We start from the raw sequence: 15,921 nt of genomic DNA, 5'->3' as shown, positions 1-15,921 counted from the left end.
TTGGAAATTGATTTTAACGGTAAGGTAAACATGACTTTCCATGTTGCGTAACTGGATTACATGATACAAAATTAAACTAGTTAGACAATTGACGTGTTTGTTAAGCAAGTATAGCTGAAAGGGATAGACTTCAATATAAAGCAGTACTGTCGTCGTTATTAGCATTGATAGTTGCTATCTAAAGCAGTAAGGATATCAATGTAGGATAACTAACTGTAGTATACAATCTTCATTGGCTGGTGGTTATAATAGCAAGAATAGATAAGACTTCAAACGTTAATAAGGACGAGTATTTTGGGGTCAATACATCTTCGCAATACCAGGTATAAATTTTAATATAATGAATTCACGTGAATTCCAGATTGACTGGACTGAAAGATGGTTGCTAGGTCTGGTAGCCTTCCATGTCATATGCTTACTATTTATCTTATCAAGTGGACATCGAACAAATCTACAAACAATATTGTTTCTAGCTCTATGTAAGTAAATATGCTTATTGTATATTTAGATATACAGTACTATAAAATAAAAAGGACAAATAACCCTAACATTGACTAGCTCTAAAGTAGTTTTCAAATAAAGTTGATCAAATTACTTTGTGCCAAATACCTAGACTAAACGTACGTCCGTGTACGTATGCTGCATTGTAAATTACATATTGTTGTCATTGCGCCGTATGCACGATATACGTAGAACTATAATAAGTGAAAGGATGATAAATACGGACAAGGTCACCAACGTGCATTTCTTTCATTAACATAAAGTGCAGTTGCTCTCTTAAACAAGCTCCCGATTGAAACTTCACTATGAGACACACTCACAGCTTTTATAGTGATGTTCAATATCCCCAGTCCATATGCGGCCTACGCATTGGTATGTTATTTCTTATTCATTCATTCGATGTTTTTATGCTATTCATAACGCTTTAGTACTGATGACTTGGTCTACTCAATTCGTAAATGAATACGCTGCTCAAAATTGGAGGTGAGATTATTTCACTCACACAGTTTAATAATACTTTAGCACATAATTGATAAATCAATACTGTAACTGAATTGAATTTATATTCAACGCATTTAATAAATAGATCAGTTTTTCTAATGAATGCTTCTCTGACTTTAGATCATTTGCTAGTCAACAGTACTTCGATTCGCAAGGCTTATTCATATCTATTGTATTTTCCGCTCCTGCGTTGATAAACTGCTTAATTATAGTGGTAAGTAGAATTACAATCCTTCTGTTATTTATTAAGTAATCTAGCACTAAAATCCATTTAGCAATATCGTAATTCGATGTATTATATTAACTTATACTCTCAGTGCGTTTGGTTATATACGTCTGGTTCTTTGCTTATTCGCGTAAAGCGAGCCGAATTAAAAAGGTCCATAAAAGTGGTTAAGGAAGAAAAGACTGACTAAAGACATATTTAGTGGTTTTTCACATCTCATATTGCATCTTGAAAATATTATTGATCCATGGAGATATATTATTGTGAAATATGTGTATAATGCAGAACTTTTAATTTTTCATGCTTCAATTTATATATTTCGTTTTCTATAATAGTTATGTAATGAAGGTAACCGAAATTGTGATATTCGTTATCGGTGCATTATTTAAATCGATAACCAGATTTCTATCTCGCAATTTGCAATTGTAATCAATGTCCCATAATATGTTATGGTACTAGCCCATTCATCTAAGCGAAATGAAGGAAAGTCATAGTCAAAATTTTACACTATTAGCTATAAAAAATTGAGACAGATACGAGCGCTTACAGCAATAGTGTGGAGTTGCAAGTTGCATGATGTTAAGTATAATAAAAGTAATACTTTAAATATCATTGCCACAGCATTTAAATATGCACCATATGCTACCTTATTATGTCTTCAAGTAGATGTATAGCATCGGGTTCCTTAAGGAATTTTAAGACAATAGTTCAAGATACCATACTGACCTTGCGCTACCTTTCGTACATTAATTTCCGAATTAAGTTACTGATACCTAGCAAAAGTTGACGGATTAAAGCAAATTCATTATCAACTTACCGTAAGTTATAAAATGAATCGCTAATTTTTAAATGAAAATCGCTCTTGAACGTTATAGCGTCATTACTCAAATTCGGTAATATAGCAAGATTACAATACAATCTTCAAAAGCAACAGTCACGCTATTATTCATTCATAAAAAAAACTCTTAAAATTTTTAACTTTAAATGAACTTAAACGAAACATGAAAATGTAAGTTACTTATCTCCTTTCCGCTTTGCATTTAAGTTTATCCGTCCGAATTAGCTAATAAATGTTGAGTTAATACCTAGAATTATCTCATGATAAATTTTCATTATATACAATATTTACTACGTATTTATCTGCTAAAGAATAAAACCATCAGTCGATGCCATGTAGATAAAGATATCGTTCGGAAAAACAATTTCCCGTTATGTTTTAGCATTTTCGAATCAAATGTAATTGCTAATGGTACCGTGATGTATCGATTAAACAGCTTCATGAAGATGAAAGAATTTTATTTCTTAATGTTAATATTTTATGTCAATCAATCCTAAAGTTGCTAATCCTTTCAATTTTGAAGGAACTGCAAAATGATGTGAACCTTGCTTAATGAAAAGTTTAATACGGAAGCAGTCACCTCTGATAATAAATATAATCCCAAGCTGTAAAATTTTGCACTTGACTCATTCTCGGCAAAGAATTCGTATTAAATAAATATTTCTATTCCTATTCTACGATAATCTGATAATAATTAATCAAATCTGTAATCAGACAGCGACGGTATTCTGTAAGCTAGGAGTACCATAACTAAAAGATGACTACTGAAGTTGAAAAATTACTAGACGGTAATTTCGTTCGAAGGGGACATCGTCCCTCAATCGACGAAACTTATATTGCAGCAGCACCTGTTGCAGCTAAACATTCGCCTTGGGCTAGCATGAAACCGTATGAAACCTTAAATAAAAGTAATATAGGAGCTTATATTCAATTCATAGTTATTGGTATTGCAGTTGCATTCCCTACTTATGCCTTCTTCTCGGCAACAAATTACTTTAAAAAAGATGTTCTACATACCAGTAAGAGCGATATTGGTTTGGAAATGGCCTATTTATCATCTCGACTACTCGGTAATATAGCGTCATTACTATTTCTAAGGACATGCAACTTTTCAAGGAAACTCTTTGGCGGATTTGTTATTCTAGCTATTTGCTTGATCATTTTACCAATTATCGATCAATTTCATTTGTGTGGTAGTGCATGTACAGGTATTCATATTGTGTCCGTTTACATAGTATTATTAACTGCAGGAATAGCCAACGCAATTGTCCGATCCAATGCTTATGCATTAGCAAGCTATAGCTTTCCTCCAGTGTTTATGCAAGGATTAATGGCAAGTATAAATATTCAACTTGATGTAATAAGATTTTCGATTGTTTAAATTATTACCGTGCAAAGCAATTTTAACTGAATATTTACATTGAACCAATAGTTTGGTTCTGGAATAGGTGCGGTAGTCATGGCTGTAATTCGAATGTTAGTCAAAGTCGCTGGTCATGATCCACGTGGTGCAAGCTACTGTTATTTTGGCATTAGCTCGGGCCTTCTATTACTTGCTGTATTAGTCTATTTCTGTGTATCTCGACAATCAACTTATCGCCACTACAGCAGTCTATCAGCCATGCATGCATTGCATGAGATCGAAGATGTTAGCGTGCGTCATCGATTTCAGTGTTGCCGATTCTTATCCGATGCCTGTACTACCCTACGACAACCTCAAATACTCAATCATTGTATCTTATTATTTTTGATTACAGCACAAGACTATATGATTATACCAACCATATTCGTTCTTGCTAGAGATTTCATTGGCGGAGGTTGGACATTTCTGGTTCTCTATTTAGTCTACAGTTTATCAGATACTGTAGGTCGTGGACCATTAGCCACAACCTTACCATATTCTACACGAATTGCCTGGATCGGTTTATTAGTAAGATTTGCCGTTATAGCAGGTATTGCTACATGTATACCACCGAATAAATTAAGCAACGAAGGACAGGAATGGATTTTATTTGTCCTAGTCATGGTACTTGGAATTTCTACCGGTCACATTAATACATCTATTATTTCATATGCCCCAACTTGTGTATCTCAAGTATATCGCGAAACAACAGGTTATTTATGTATCTTAAGTCTATTTGCTGGTATGTCAGCCGGTATAATATTAAGTATCTTGGTTGAAAAGATGATCCAATTTGCATAAATTCAGGTTTATAAGTTGATTGCCTTTTTGGCAGCTTATATCGGTTAGGAAATAAGCTATTATCATTATTATTGTTAGCGTAAGTTATAAATACCAAAAGATGCTATAAAACTTTAGCAAACTGTAATTTTAATCATTTAAAGGTATTAACTCTCAGTGCGATTAGCATTTAAGACAGTGTATGGCTACTAAATCTACGGCCGACAGTTAAATACACCTGAAATAGAATGCATAATTACACTGAGATATTAAGATAAGCCTAGTTTTAATAAATCTGACATTGAGAAGTAGAATAATTCTTAATGCTATTGACGGTAATCTTAACCTCTTTAATCGATATAGTGAAGTGTGGCTATTATTTAGCTTTTATTCTAGGAATAGCTTTGCCATTAACCTACTTGATGTTACATATCATATATGAATTGAAATATCAATGTAATATCTGTCGCTTAAGGGAATCATTGCCTTTCCTTTCATTGCACTGTTAAAAATATAGGTTTAGCTATTACAAGCAAAGATCTAGTAGATATTAGTTATATTTCGGAAAATATTGTACTACCTTTAACCGAACTCTATTACGGTAGAAAATGCAAAATAAGCATACTTCATTAAAGCACAAGCCCAAACTCAGTTCGCTAGTGTATATACCATAGCCAATATCATGCCTATTTATTCATGTTAATGTTGTTATAAGATTATATAACGTGATCAAGTTAGATCATTACTATTACCTGTATTGCAGTTTTAAAATGGTCCGACTGTAAATTTTTGCATTTCAGACATTCTTCTGCTCTAGCAATAATTTCGATTATATAATCCCAGTAAGAATGTATGCACGATAGGTTATAAATGTTAAATAACTTTCCTGCGCGATCTTCTGAATTGCTCCGATATAATATCATAGCTTGCTGTAATTGATTAGGATGCTAACGATTTCTCATATTTAGCATTTACTGTACAATTTTCCGCTTTACAACTTCACTCTAATTAATGTTCAACTATTTAGGAACAGCGATGTGGCGATAACATATTCAATCTCTAATGCTCTAACATCAGAAAATTTTTCATGCTACTAATTCTAGTTATAGACTGAGGTTCCAAATTTAATATCCAATGGCTAAATCGAACACAGAGTTCTATTAATTAATCCGCATTAATAAAGTATGTTGCTGAAAAAGAACCTTCTTAAGTGTAAATATATGAATAGTGTATCCTGCAGTTTTAAATACCAATGTAGGCACCGCAAATCATTCTATCGTCTTCTATGGTATTTAAAATTTTTCGTACTAGAATTTGTTGCTTGGAACCAAATTAACGTAATCTAGAGTTAATCGACATTTGTATACTGTATTTCATATTCTTCCCACAAAATATCATTGGTAAATGTCAAATAAAGCAATACTTATAACGAAGGGAATACTATGTCTTAGACCATCGAAACACTATGGTAAAGTATTACAACTAAAATCATCCAACAAACGAAACCCTCGGTAATGTCTTACAGAGTAAACTACTATGAGGATCATGAGGCTCTCTTCACTTAATTATAATTATATTATTGAAGAATTAATGAAATGCCTGCAATTCAATTTATGAATTGTTTTCATAATTTGTCGGTGTGAATGATATCACCTGCATTATATTCTATTTCAAACCTTTTAATTGAAATCTCACTGTAAGAGGCTTATTTATGATAGATGCCGCTCAAGTAGTTATGATTGAACAACGTTGACAGAATCTAACATTTCCCTGTTAGAGATAGAAAGGGCAATAATGTTACTCAATAACACATTGATGCTAAATAAAATGTAGAAAATTAATGGAATGATTTGAAAGATTTCATATAAATTTATGTTATTAATAGTAGTTGTAGTGTATTTAGAATATACTGCAACCATGTTCTACTCTTAAATATAGACATGTTGTATTGCTCTTATATTTAGACAGATCTACAGTCCGCTTACTCTACATTCATATATAGACTACTGTATTTAGTTATTACGGTACTCGCTGTTTTCTACAATCATCTGCTATTTTGTAACCTGTTATGGTATATGTTGTATCTAATTCCACAATCCTATTCTCTACATGTGCTCTATCTTTAAAACTATAAATACCGGCGATTTCTACCTCAGAGTTCGTTAGCCTCTCAGTTAGTCTTCTAGTTAGTCTCTCACAGTCTAATACTTCTACTCGTTACTCACGACAGCTTGCACGCTGATCTACCGTAACTACCTCAATGTACTTCACATTACTAACCTACAATAAAGCATTACTTTTATGAACCCTTTGTTGTAATAATTGTAAATGGCGACTAAATCTCAATCCTCTGAGATATTGAACCCACCATCACAGTAGTTAATACTAGTTTAGCCATGAAACTTTCGCTATGTTAGGATAAATGAAGTTGTATCTACTGAACTATTATACAATAGAGCAAAATTTAAAAAAGAGTAGAAGATAATAGTAGGAATACGAGTATAACAGTAGGGTATTGTTTTACTAAAATAAACTTAAAGGAGAATTAAAATTAGGAGAATTGCTATTTAATTTCGAAAAAAATAAAATTTTCCACATGCATATAGCTAATTTGACCGTCGTAAAGGGAGATTTATTCTTATAAGTTCAGGCTTTTATTAGTTAAAGCTGTTGTTATGACTAAAAATAAGAGTTTATTTACGATTAAAATAATAAATTTAACACAAATTAGAGAAGTTTAACTTAGTAACAGTAAATTTATATATTTTTAATTAAAGCAAACTTTTTCGAATCTTCATATGTAATTGGAATAACTATGATATATCTTTAGTAGCACTGATTTATCATCTTTCTGTATACTGTCAAATCGTATTTATTCACCTTATTCCAGTTTATTTACGGCTGAAACAATCATATATTTGTAGTAATAAAAGATAGCATACTTCACTTTCAAGCTTAAATTGCTTAACATAGACAATTACTTTTCAAGGCAAGACAAAAAAATCACTTTAAAAAGCAACTGCATAGTAAACTGCAACTGAAGCGATGATTTCAATTTTGTAAGTACTTATTGCTATTTCAGATCATTTTACTGAGATTTCTAACTTACTATGTATGTTTACGTTACGATTTTAATTTTGTTGTAATAGTTTATAACAATGAAGAATTTTGATACTTTAGAGATTACATGTTGCTTCTTATATTGATTTTACTAATAATTGATTTAGCTATATATTAATAAAATGAGTTATTTCCTTCTTATCGATTATTGAGAATTCTAATTTAAAACCTTAGACTAGATAAATCTGTTGATTACCTAGTGGATATGTGATACTTTAAAAACAGATGCATCAATATGAACTTTTACTTGAATGTTTAATTGATTCTTAATACTTTATTTACGGGTTTTCAGCTCGGGGATCGTACATTATTTCTATGGATCAAATTCTGGCATTACTCTTCCATTTTGGATATTGAAAGTTTATTAACAGAAGACTAGAACGAAATCAAAGATTCATTCAAAGTAATAAAAGGGCCGTAGTACAACTCCTTCAAAGCTAAATATTAAATTTCTCTCTTTATATAAATCTCTTGCCATATTTATTCTAGCTTCAAAGACTGTTCGGCCAAAAATATTGTACGTACATGCATGATTTTTAGAATTATAATAATTCATCATGTAAATGATGTTTTAATTGTCTATATGAACGTGACCGCATGCGAAATCGGTCATTTTGCAAACTGTTGGATTTCAAACACTGCATTGTGTATGATCATGAATAATTTAAAACTTAAGCTAGAAGCAAAGGTCTATCTAATGTTACGTTGACAATAGCAATTTCAATTGTATCTTTATTGCAATAATACTTTTTAATAATAGTGCTTTATAGCATTGTCTTGACTCAGAATCTCCAAAATTAGAACGAAGCTAGTATCAAATATAACCATTAGTTCGAAATATAAATGTTATTGAAACATCGAAACAATGGTATTTTATAATATATAGAAGCAAATGCTTATTGATCATAACGGTCCCTTATTGAGGTTATATATGGATCGACAATATAGTAAGGTATTATATAGTAATAGTGAGAAATAGATGAGGCGTATCATGACTATATAACAGGATATTATGAATAACTAATTTTTATTAACTCTGTTCTACATCAATGACGGCATCCACAACAACAAAAAATGAGAGAATTGGTTCTAGCCGTGACTGAAAGCCAAGATTCGAAAGAAAATAACGAATGCCTTGTCGATACTTATGAATTTGAACCTCAACTACAAGCATTTCCACCGATATTACACACCTTATACTTTATCCTCAGTTTATATCAATTATTAGCTGGCTTTGCCATAACAGCCATGGTCGGTTTCAGTCTTAACGAGCGCTACATTCATTACAACCTTACTTTTACTTCTGGAGTGGGATTTTGAATTGGCGTTTTTGTTAGTAAAACATAATCCGATTATAGTTAGTTAGCATTATTGGATATTTTAACTAATTTCGTGATTCTAGTGCTTTCATGATTAAGCTTTTATCCTAATAAACCGTAATAGTAGCTAAAATGTGTGTGATAAAATTGGAAGTTTTTTAGTATACTTATCCAATACCGATTAAGATACGACAAAAGATAGCTCATATCTATTAAAAATTGATCAATAAGTAGTCGTACAGTACTAATGATAGATATTCTATTTTAGTATGCATTCGCTGGTACTTTTGGTTGCTTCTTGAATCGAAACCGGGCTACGATTAATTTGGTAATGAAATCCAACTTAGGAAGCTTTCATTTTTAATGAATACTATCGTGAATTTTTTTTATATCAAAGGATTTGCTTCTTGAGATGTTGTTGCTTAAATGTCTAAGAAGTTAAAATACTGTGGACAATTAAGTCTTAAAATCTAAAACCTTTCCTTATAGCTGCGAGGGTACTTTGTCTTTACCTTGCTAAGCTTCTTCGTTAGTTTCATTCCGGTGGCAGCATTTATAATCATCCAGACAGGAAGCAATAGACGATTTATTACCTGGTATTCTTACGCTGTTTTCGCTGCTGGAGCATTAGAAATTGTTGTCAGCGGAGTAACGTTAATCATTTTGGCAGTTTACTGCTGCTGTCAACCAGCAAAGGTAAGTAATATAAAAAAAAAATGGAAAGGCACAACAGCATTATCGCTGCACAAGTATAACATAACGTAATTGCAAATTCGATCGTAATATTTTGTTATGATTACTAGAGTCTAACAGATCAAGGTTATTGCCCTTGTAGTTTTATAAATGGCGATGAGGACACGATCCATGTTGAAGGTAAATACGGTTACATCAAAATATACTAAACTAGATAATCAGAAGAAATTAATGAATCTCCAACAGCCATATATATGTCTAGATAGTCAACAAAAAGATAATTTCAAAAGTTATAATATTAAGAAAATGCATTCTAAAATTTTAACCGTACGTTTATTACTTGCTACAGAAACTGTCAATACGCGACTTTCTATTTCTTATGCGGCGGAATCCACGATAAGTGTCAAAGTAAATGGAAAAGAACAAAGTCGGTAAACTATAGTGTTTTAATCAATGTCTTAATTTATCATTGTGGCATATTACTAAATTAGTTCTTTTCACCGTAATTCCTGTTCCTACGTTAATTTAATAGAATTTAATCGCTATTTTTAAGTAGTTTAACCTTGTATTATTTATTTGTGATGATATACTACGCTTAATAGATAAAATCTACATTTACAATTACTTAATAATAAAATATGGTCAAATTAATAGCAGATGACGTTTAGTTTTTAATGCTTTTCATTATCTGTAAACAAAAAGTAAAACAATTTTTCAGATATATCTTTTCCTAACGCAGAACCTTGCAACACTTTGTGAAACATACATTCACGTTAATTCGATATAAATTAACGCGATTCTAAACTACCATTTCAAAAGCTTTAGTATCATCATGGAATTGTCGTCATCCCTGATAGAAATTTATAATTCGAAATATATTAAGAAATACCAAGCTGAGCCTCCTTTAACCTTGGAATGCCGACGGTGTTTAATTAGCGAAGGATATCAAAAGTTATTATGAAATGCTAAAAATTATAGCCTGATTTCGAAGACTCAGATATTTTGTGCCATCTACTTAATACCTACATGTATAGTCCTGTGAAATACCTAAACGTACACGTAGGATTGAAAATTTTAACCATGAACGGTATATTTTTGCATCTAGAGTTATAATTTCATTTCCAACCTATGGCCGACATGCACACTGTCAAGTTAAGCAAATACTTGCATTTAAAATCCTAGAGTAGTAATCAATACTTGCAATTATATTTTTAAATGTTATTGCATAGTGGACGATTCCACGGGAAGAATAATGTAACAGAACATCATGTTTGTGTCCTTATTACTATTTCTTCCTGGACATGTAAGCAGGCAGCAACATATCCTCATCATATCGAAGTTGGCCGGTACTTTAGTAGTAAGGTAAAATTGATACATATGGTACTGTATCATGAATCTGTTTTTCTAATAGATCAACAACATAGTTAAATAGCGTGACGATGCTAAACCTATCTTCAAACTTTATTCGAAAATCTTACGAATATGAGTATAGTCCTAGAATTAAATTAAGTTGACATAACTTATAAAATATAGAACTAACAATTGAAGAGTATCAACCAGGGCTGTCTGAATAACCTCCTCGAATATTCAAGTAATTAAATAAAATATTAAATAATAAGTGAAAGACAGGAAGATAAGCGAAATTTATCAATCAAACAAATAAAGAATACAGCCAAGTATTGATATTTAGAATGTAAAATACTCATAAAAAAGTATTCATCGATATCATATTTACGATTCAATAGATAGCATTTAAACAATTGAATAATATTATTCAAACTCTACATTCATAACGATAACATTATTGCGACATTACAGTAATATCGGTATGGCAGCTTCAGTAAAACAGTAACAGGGTATAAGTCCAATATTGAAGATTTCAAGTCTAATTATCTTATTGTCAACAATACATAGAATAGGCTCACGCTTTCACTCCATTTTCAATTTTATTGTGACTATTCATATCTGCTACTGAAGGAATATCTTTAGGGTCACTCTCTAACTCATCTTCTTTAAGATTATCAGTAGATCTATGGCAAAATTGAACTGATCTTCCACAGCATAAAATGCTCATAATATTATCAGATATTTGTCGGGATTTCTCATCCCCGATTAGCATTACCAAGAACCCGATAATAATGCAAGCGCTACCACCAATCTTAATAGCACCAAAGCTTTTCTGGCGAAATATCGTGTCAACTAACGCATTTATTGGAATACCAATTACAGTTCCAAGCGAAATAAACAGCGGAAATGTGAAGGCGATACCAAAGTTTACAAGGAAATTAAACGCTACACCCAAAACTGCTGAACCACATAAGAAAGTTATTGGAAGATTATTCCAATCAATTGTCTCAGCGTTTGTATAATACAAAATTAAAATAATTGGCCAAAACAGGAGAAGATTCAAAAGTCCTAATACAGACAGGAAAAAACCTATCTGGTTAAAAGAAGCGTTTCCAACAACTCGTTTTAACCATACCTACGTGAAATAATTAATTTATTTTAGCATGAATAATAATCAGCGTAGTCGCATTAGAATATGCATTATTTCACTTTAGCATTGTAGTTACCTTATACAGAGATGCCGCAATCGAACCCCCAACAGTCAAGAATACCCCAACTAATTGAAAGCGACCAAAGCCGTCTGAGTAGGCAAAGAGAACTATTCCAACAATTGATATTGCGGTAGCCATCGCCTGCAAGACAATTCAGGTTAATTTTAAAAAATTAAGGAATTGTCGATCAATATTCTTCACAGAAATTCGCAAAGAGGACTGCAACGTCCAAATTGTATTTGCATTAAAAATTACGGAAGCCTACCCTAAGTATCATAAATGATTCCTTTAACCAGATTAAGGAAAAAACATATACAAAAGCTGACGTCGACGAGAAGATTGCTGTTACGTCGGATGGCTGAATTAATCCCAAAGCGTAAATGTACAGGAAATTGGCTACTATCCAGCAAATACAGAATGGAAGAGCAATTTTGAGTATGTTCATCAAGCATAACCCACGCGGGCCGTAGATAGTTTCGCTCTCCCTACAGTATTGGATTATCAGCATTCCATTAGGCAATGTCCACTAACTATTAGTATTAACATGATATTTATATTTAAAATATCGCCTAAAATGAATTGTTAATATCACTATACCTGTACATTTCAGTAAATGACCTGCCCTTCAGCTTACCAACAAGTAACATGGTCGGGTAACATACAATAATCCAGCAGGTAGAAAACCTATCAAAGCGATTAACATTAAATTACTTAAATTTAGTTTTAAAAGGCGGTGACGTTGCAAAATCAATGTGCTAAGAAGTTGCACACTTTAAGAAAGAGATAAAACTAAAGCAATGTTCGAATGTTATTTGAAATAGCACAAATATACCAGGTTGTGAAATACGGTGCAAAAAATGTTGCGCTATAGGTGCTCTGTGCAAATTGAGTGGAGCCAACCCAGGAGACGGCAATTGCAATTACAATCACAAGTCCTGCCAGCATTTTGAAAGTCTTTTGTGACAGTCCACATGGTGCTACTTCTGGAGTACCTAGGCAGTAAAAATAATTACAAACAATACATTACTTCTGTGTTTGATCCGATAGTAGAGATGGAGACAATCGATTTAGCCTGGTATCTATGGGAAGAATTTTCGTTGCTAACCCTCAGTATCTTGAGGTTTATTCCAGCGAATTCGATGGGTATCAACGGCAGCATCATAGCTATTGACGGATATCCTGTCCATATCAGATAGTACTGCAACAAGTTTCAAGACAGCCTTATCTAAGCACGCATCTGACTATGATATACCATGCATCACAATAGTATACTTTACATATACAAAGTACGTATGTAATTCTTGATGTAATCTAATGATGCCTCGTTCAATATCCAGTCATATCGATTGGATATTGATACGATCTCATAAACTAGCTCATAGTCCTGCAGCTATCCGTACATATTTCATGATGCAAAATCGATATTAAAACCTAAATTAGCCTTCCTGATCGTCCGTACACCGATGTCAAGTCCTGAAAATATCGATGATATTGAACGGCTGTACTTTTACTGTACGTGTCTATCGAATTGACCATTACGAGATGATCATCAGGTTTTACAAAGCATATTAGACGAATAAATGATTCTTAATTAATCCCATAAACATACTGTACAGCAATCTTTATTGCAGCATCTCTCGTCCAGTATCTATTTGGCTGCAAACATACTGTACAGTACAATTACATTACAGTACAGTACAGTATGTATAGTACGTACTGCACAGTACGACGCTATCCCACATTCGAAATTGCAATTGTTGCATCAAACAGTACAGTACAGTACAGTTCAGTACTGATGACAATTACAGTATCACTCTGGTACACTACAGTACTGTACTGTATGTCCTGTAGTGTACAGTATAGGTAATGAGTACGGTGACTTGTTCAATCAGAAATTATATACTGTACTGTATGCTGTATGCTATACTGTATAAATCCACAGTACATTCACACACCTCCTTTCGGCGATTTTTCGATTTCCTGGTGTTCCATGGGAATGCTGGGTTAATTAGACGCTCAAAACACAACCCGGAATGTACAACACAGTAGAGTTACTGTAGTATTGAGGTTCGTACGAGCTATACAACGGTGATATATGCAAAAATTTTCTAAATTTTTGATCGGTACATGTATGGTTGGTGAGGCATGGTTTAATTTCTAAATCTTTCTATCCAATTTAAGCATCAAACTAGTACAAAAACAATTTCGCTGTAACATCGATTCATGAAGATTAATTGCTATCTACCTAAATATTAAGCCAATTTCTTGAAAAATGCGGTTAAATGACGCGCAGGATAGTTTGTGCTTCGGTAAGGATTGTGCCACGTTTGCTTGTCCTAACACCGCCTCACTGCACCGTGTGTATCTAGCAACCTGTCTCTATATTTTACAATGAAAAATGAATTCATTTACAATGCAGTCAGTCCCCTTGTACTGTACTGTACTGTAGTTTGGACTGTAGCATAAATCAAAGAGTACTGTACTGTACTGTACAGTACTCAACTACAGTAGTATTATTAGCGTGTTTCATGTAGTTCACAGTTCCTGCTTCGCAAAACTGTACACTGTACAGTACAGTACACTCGTACAGTACAGTACAATGCCGAACTGTGGCGTGGGCCACATGGTATGGTGTGATGCTGCGCAGTCTACAATCTACACATGGCGTGATAAAGTCAGCCGTCTCAGATGGAGTTGACAGTAAACTTATTCACACCTCAGATTACAGTGAACTGTATATGTAAAACTTTAGCTGCATAACTTTTTAGCCCGCAATTTCACTATCAGGTACGCTGGCAGACTGAATGATCGGTAAATCCAAAATATGCAAAAGTAAGCTCGCACAATACATAGTTCGGTGTGCTACAGTGCTCCACTACTACTAAAGCTTACTTGCCTTCTGTACTGTACAGTATGGCTTAAGCCATGAACCTTAAAAGAGTAATTTACGCTCTACCGTAGTGTACACTGGAGTGACCTGCAATGTGCAAGGAATGTGTACAGCAGAGTACATAAAGTACTGTATGACTCAGCAATCTCACGCGCAAATTAATGATACTGTACAGTACGGTACTATACAGTACGTACAGTACAGTAGTTGTCAATGGTACAGTACAGTACTATGAAGGCAAAAGGTCACGGGGTCATGACTTTATCTCATCGGTACAGTACTGTACTGAAAGTCTCTAATGCGTACAGTACAATGTGAACCAGTTCGAATCAGAGTACTTTAAGGTATCCTAAAATCTTCATCTATCTGTACTGTACTGTACTGTATGTACATAGAATTTAGAATTTAAGGCAAATTTTGCAACTTTACTACAATTTATTTTGCCTAATAGCACTCTAAAGAGAACTGGCTCACACCAGTGTGAACCAGTTCGAATCAGAGTACTTTAAGGTATCCTAAAATCACGAGTGTGATTCAAAATGTAATAAGAATTATACGAATATAAAGCTGAATAATAACCTCATTTTAATCAATTAAATTAAAAAGCCAAGTTATTCAGCTTTATATTCGTATAATTTAATTCTTAGGTCTTATTACATTTTGATTCACACTCGTGATTTTAACCCTGTACAGTACACCCGTACTCTGATTCGAACTGCTTCACACTGTACTGTACAGTACAGTAGAAAGTAGAAACCCTAAGAGGGTCTCTAGTGTACTGTACAGTAGAAACCATAATAGAGGGTCTCTAGTATACAGTACAGTAGTGGTAGTTACATAAAAAATGATGCCTTCTAGTTATCAGAAAAGACGAGTAGATATTGTCAATTTAAAACATAAAGTTACTGTGCTGATGAGAATCGAGAGTCAACGCAGATATTTTACTGTTGTATCACTTTAGTGTACTGTACATTGTACAATGTAGAAATACTGTAGGTAGACATGATGCAATTAGATGCAATCATGTATAATGCANAGCAGTACTGATGCATAAACTACAGTACTGTACTATACTGTACAGTACAGTTCAACA

The 15,921-nt window shown here is 33.1% G+C and overlaps 4 protein-coding genes across 4 annotated transcripts; 3 read left to right on the top strand and 1 right to left on the bottom strand.

Annotated features, from left to right (window-relative positions):
* Window positions 1–340: 340 nt before the first annotated feature.
* Window positions 341–1,255, top strand: TRIADDRAFT_33664 (uncharacterized protein; the record flags this gene model as incomplete). The annotated part of the gene is made up of 3 exons (XM_002118125.1): window positions 341–479; window positions 930–984; window positions 1,123–1,255. 3 exons carry the CDS (start codon window positions 341–343, stop codon window positions 1,253–1,255), a joined length of 327 nt encoding a protein of 108 aa, XP_002118161.1.
* A 1,568-nt stretch (window positions 1,256–2,823) lies between these two features.
* Window positions 2,824–4,269, top strand: TRIADDRAFT_62183 (uncharacterized protein; the record flags this gene model as incomplete). The annotated part of the gene is made up of 2 exons (XM_002118124.1): window positions 2,824–3,274; window positions 3,515–4,269. The coding sequence occupies 2 exons, from the start codon at window positions 2,824–2,826 to the stop codon at window positions 4,267–4,269; spliced, it is 1,206 nt and encodes a 401-aa protein (XP_002118160.1).
* A 4,173-nt stretch (window positions 4,270–8,442) lies between these two features.
* On the top strand, window positions 8,443–9,815 carry TRIADDRAFT_62182 (uncharacterized protein; the record flags this gene model as incomplete). Its single annotated transcript, XM_002118123.1, has 4 exons — window positions 8,443–8,619; window positions 9,177–9,383; window positions 9,491–9,560; window positions 9,730–9,815. 4 exons carry the CDS (start codon window positions 8,443–8,445, stop codon window positions 9,813–9,815), a joined length of 540 nt encoding a protein of 179 aa, XP_002118159.1.
* A 1,486-nt stretch (window positions 9,816–11,301) lies between these two features.
* TRIADDRAFT_62181 (uncharacterized protein) lies at window positions 11,302–13,930 on the bottom strand (the record flags this gene model as incomplete). Its single annotated transcript, XM_002118103.1, has 7 exons — window positions 11,302–11,862; window positions 11,954–12,079; window positions 12,204–12,423; window positions 12,536–12,622; window positions 12,771–12,930; window positions 13,044–13,136; window positions 13,894–13,930. The coding sequence occupies 7 exons, from the start codon at window positions 13,928–13,930 to the stop codon at window positions 11,302–11,304; spliced, it is 1,284 nt and encodes a 427-aa protein (XP_002118139.1).
* Between the last annotated feature and the right edge of the window lie 1,991 nt (window positions 13,931–15,921).

This window comes from Trichoplax adhaerens, genomic scaffold (genome assembly GCF_000150275.1).
Source record: "Trichoplax adhaerens TRIADscaffold_37 genomic scaffold, whole genome shotgun sequence".
NCBI classification, from domain to species: domain Eukaryota; kingdom Metazoa; phylum Placozoa; class Uniplacotomia; order Trichoplacea; family Trichoplacidae; genus Trichoplax; species Trichoplax adhaerens.
The sequence above is the reverse complement of the archived record's forward strand: the minus strand, read 5'-3'. Positions and strand labels throughout refer to the sequence as shown.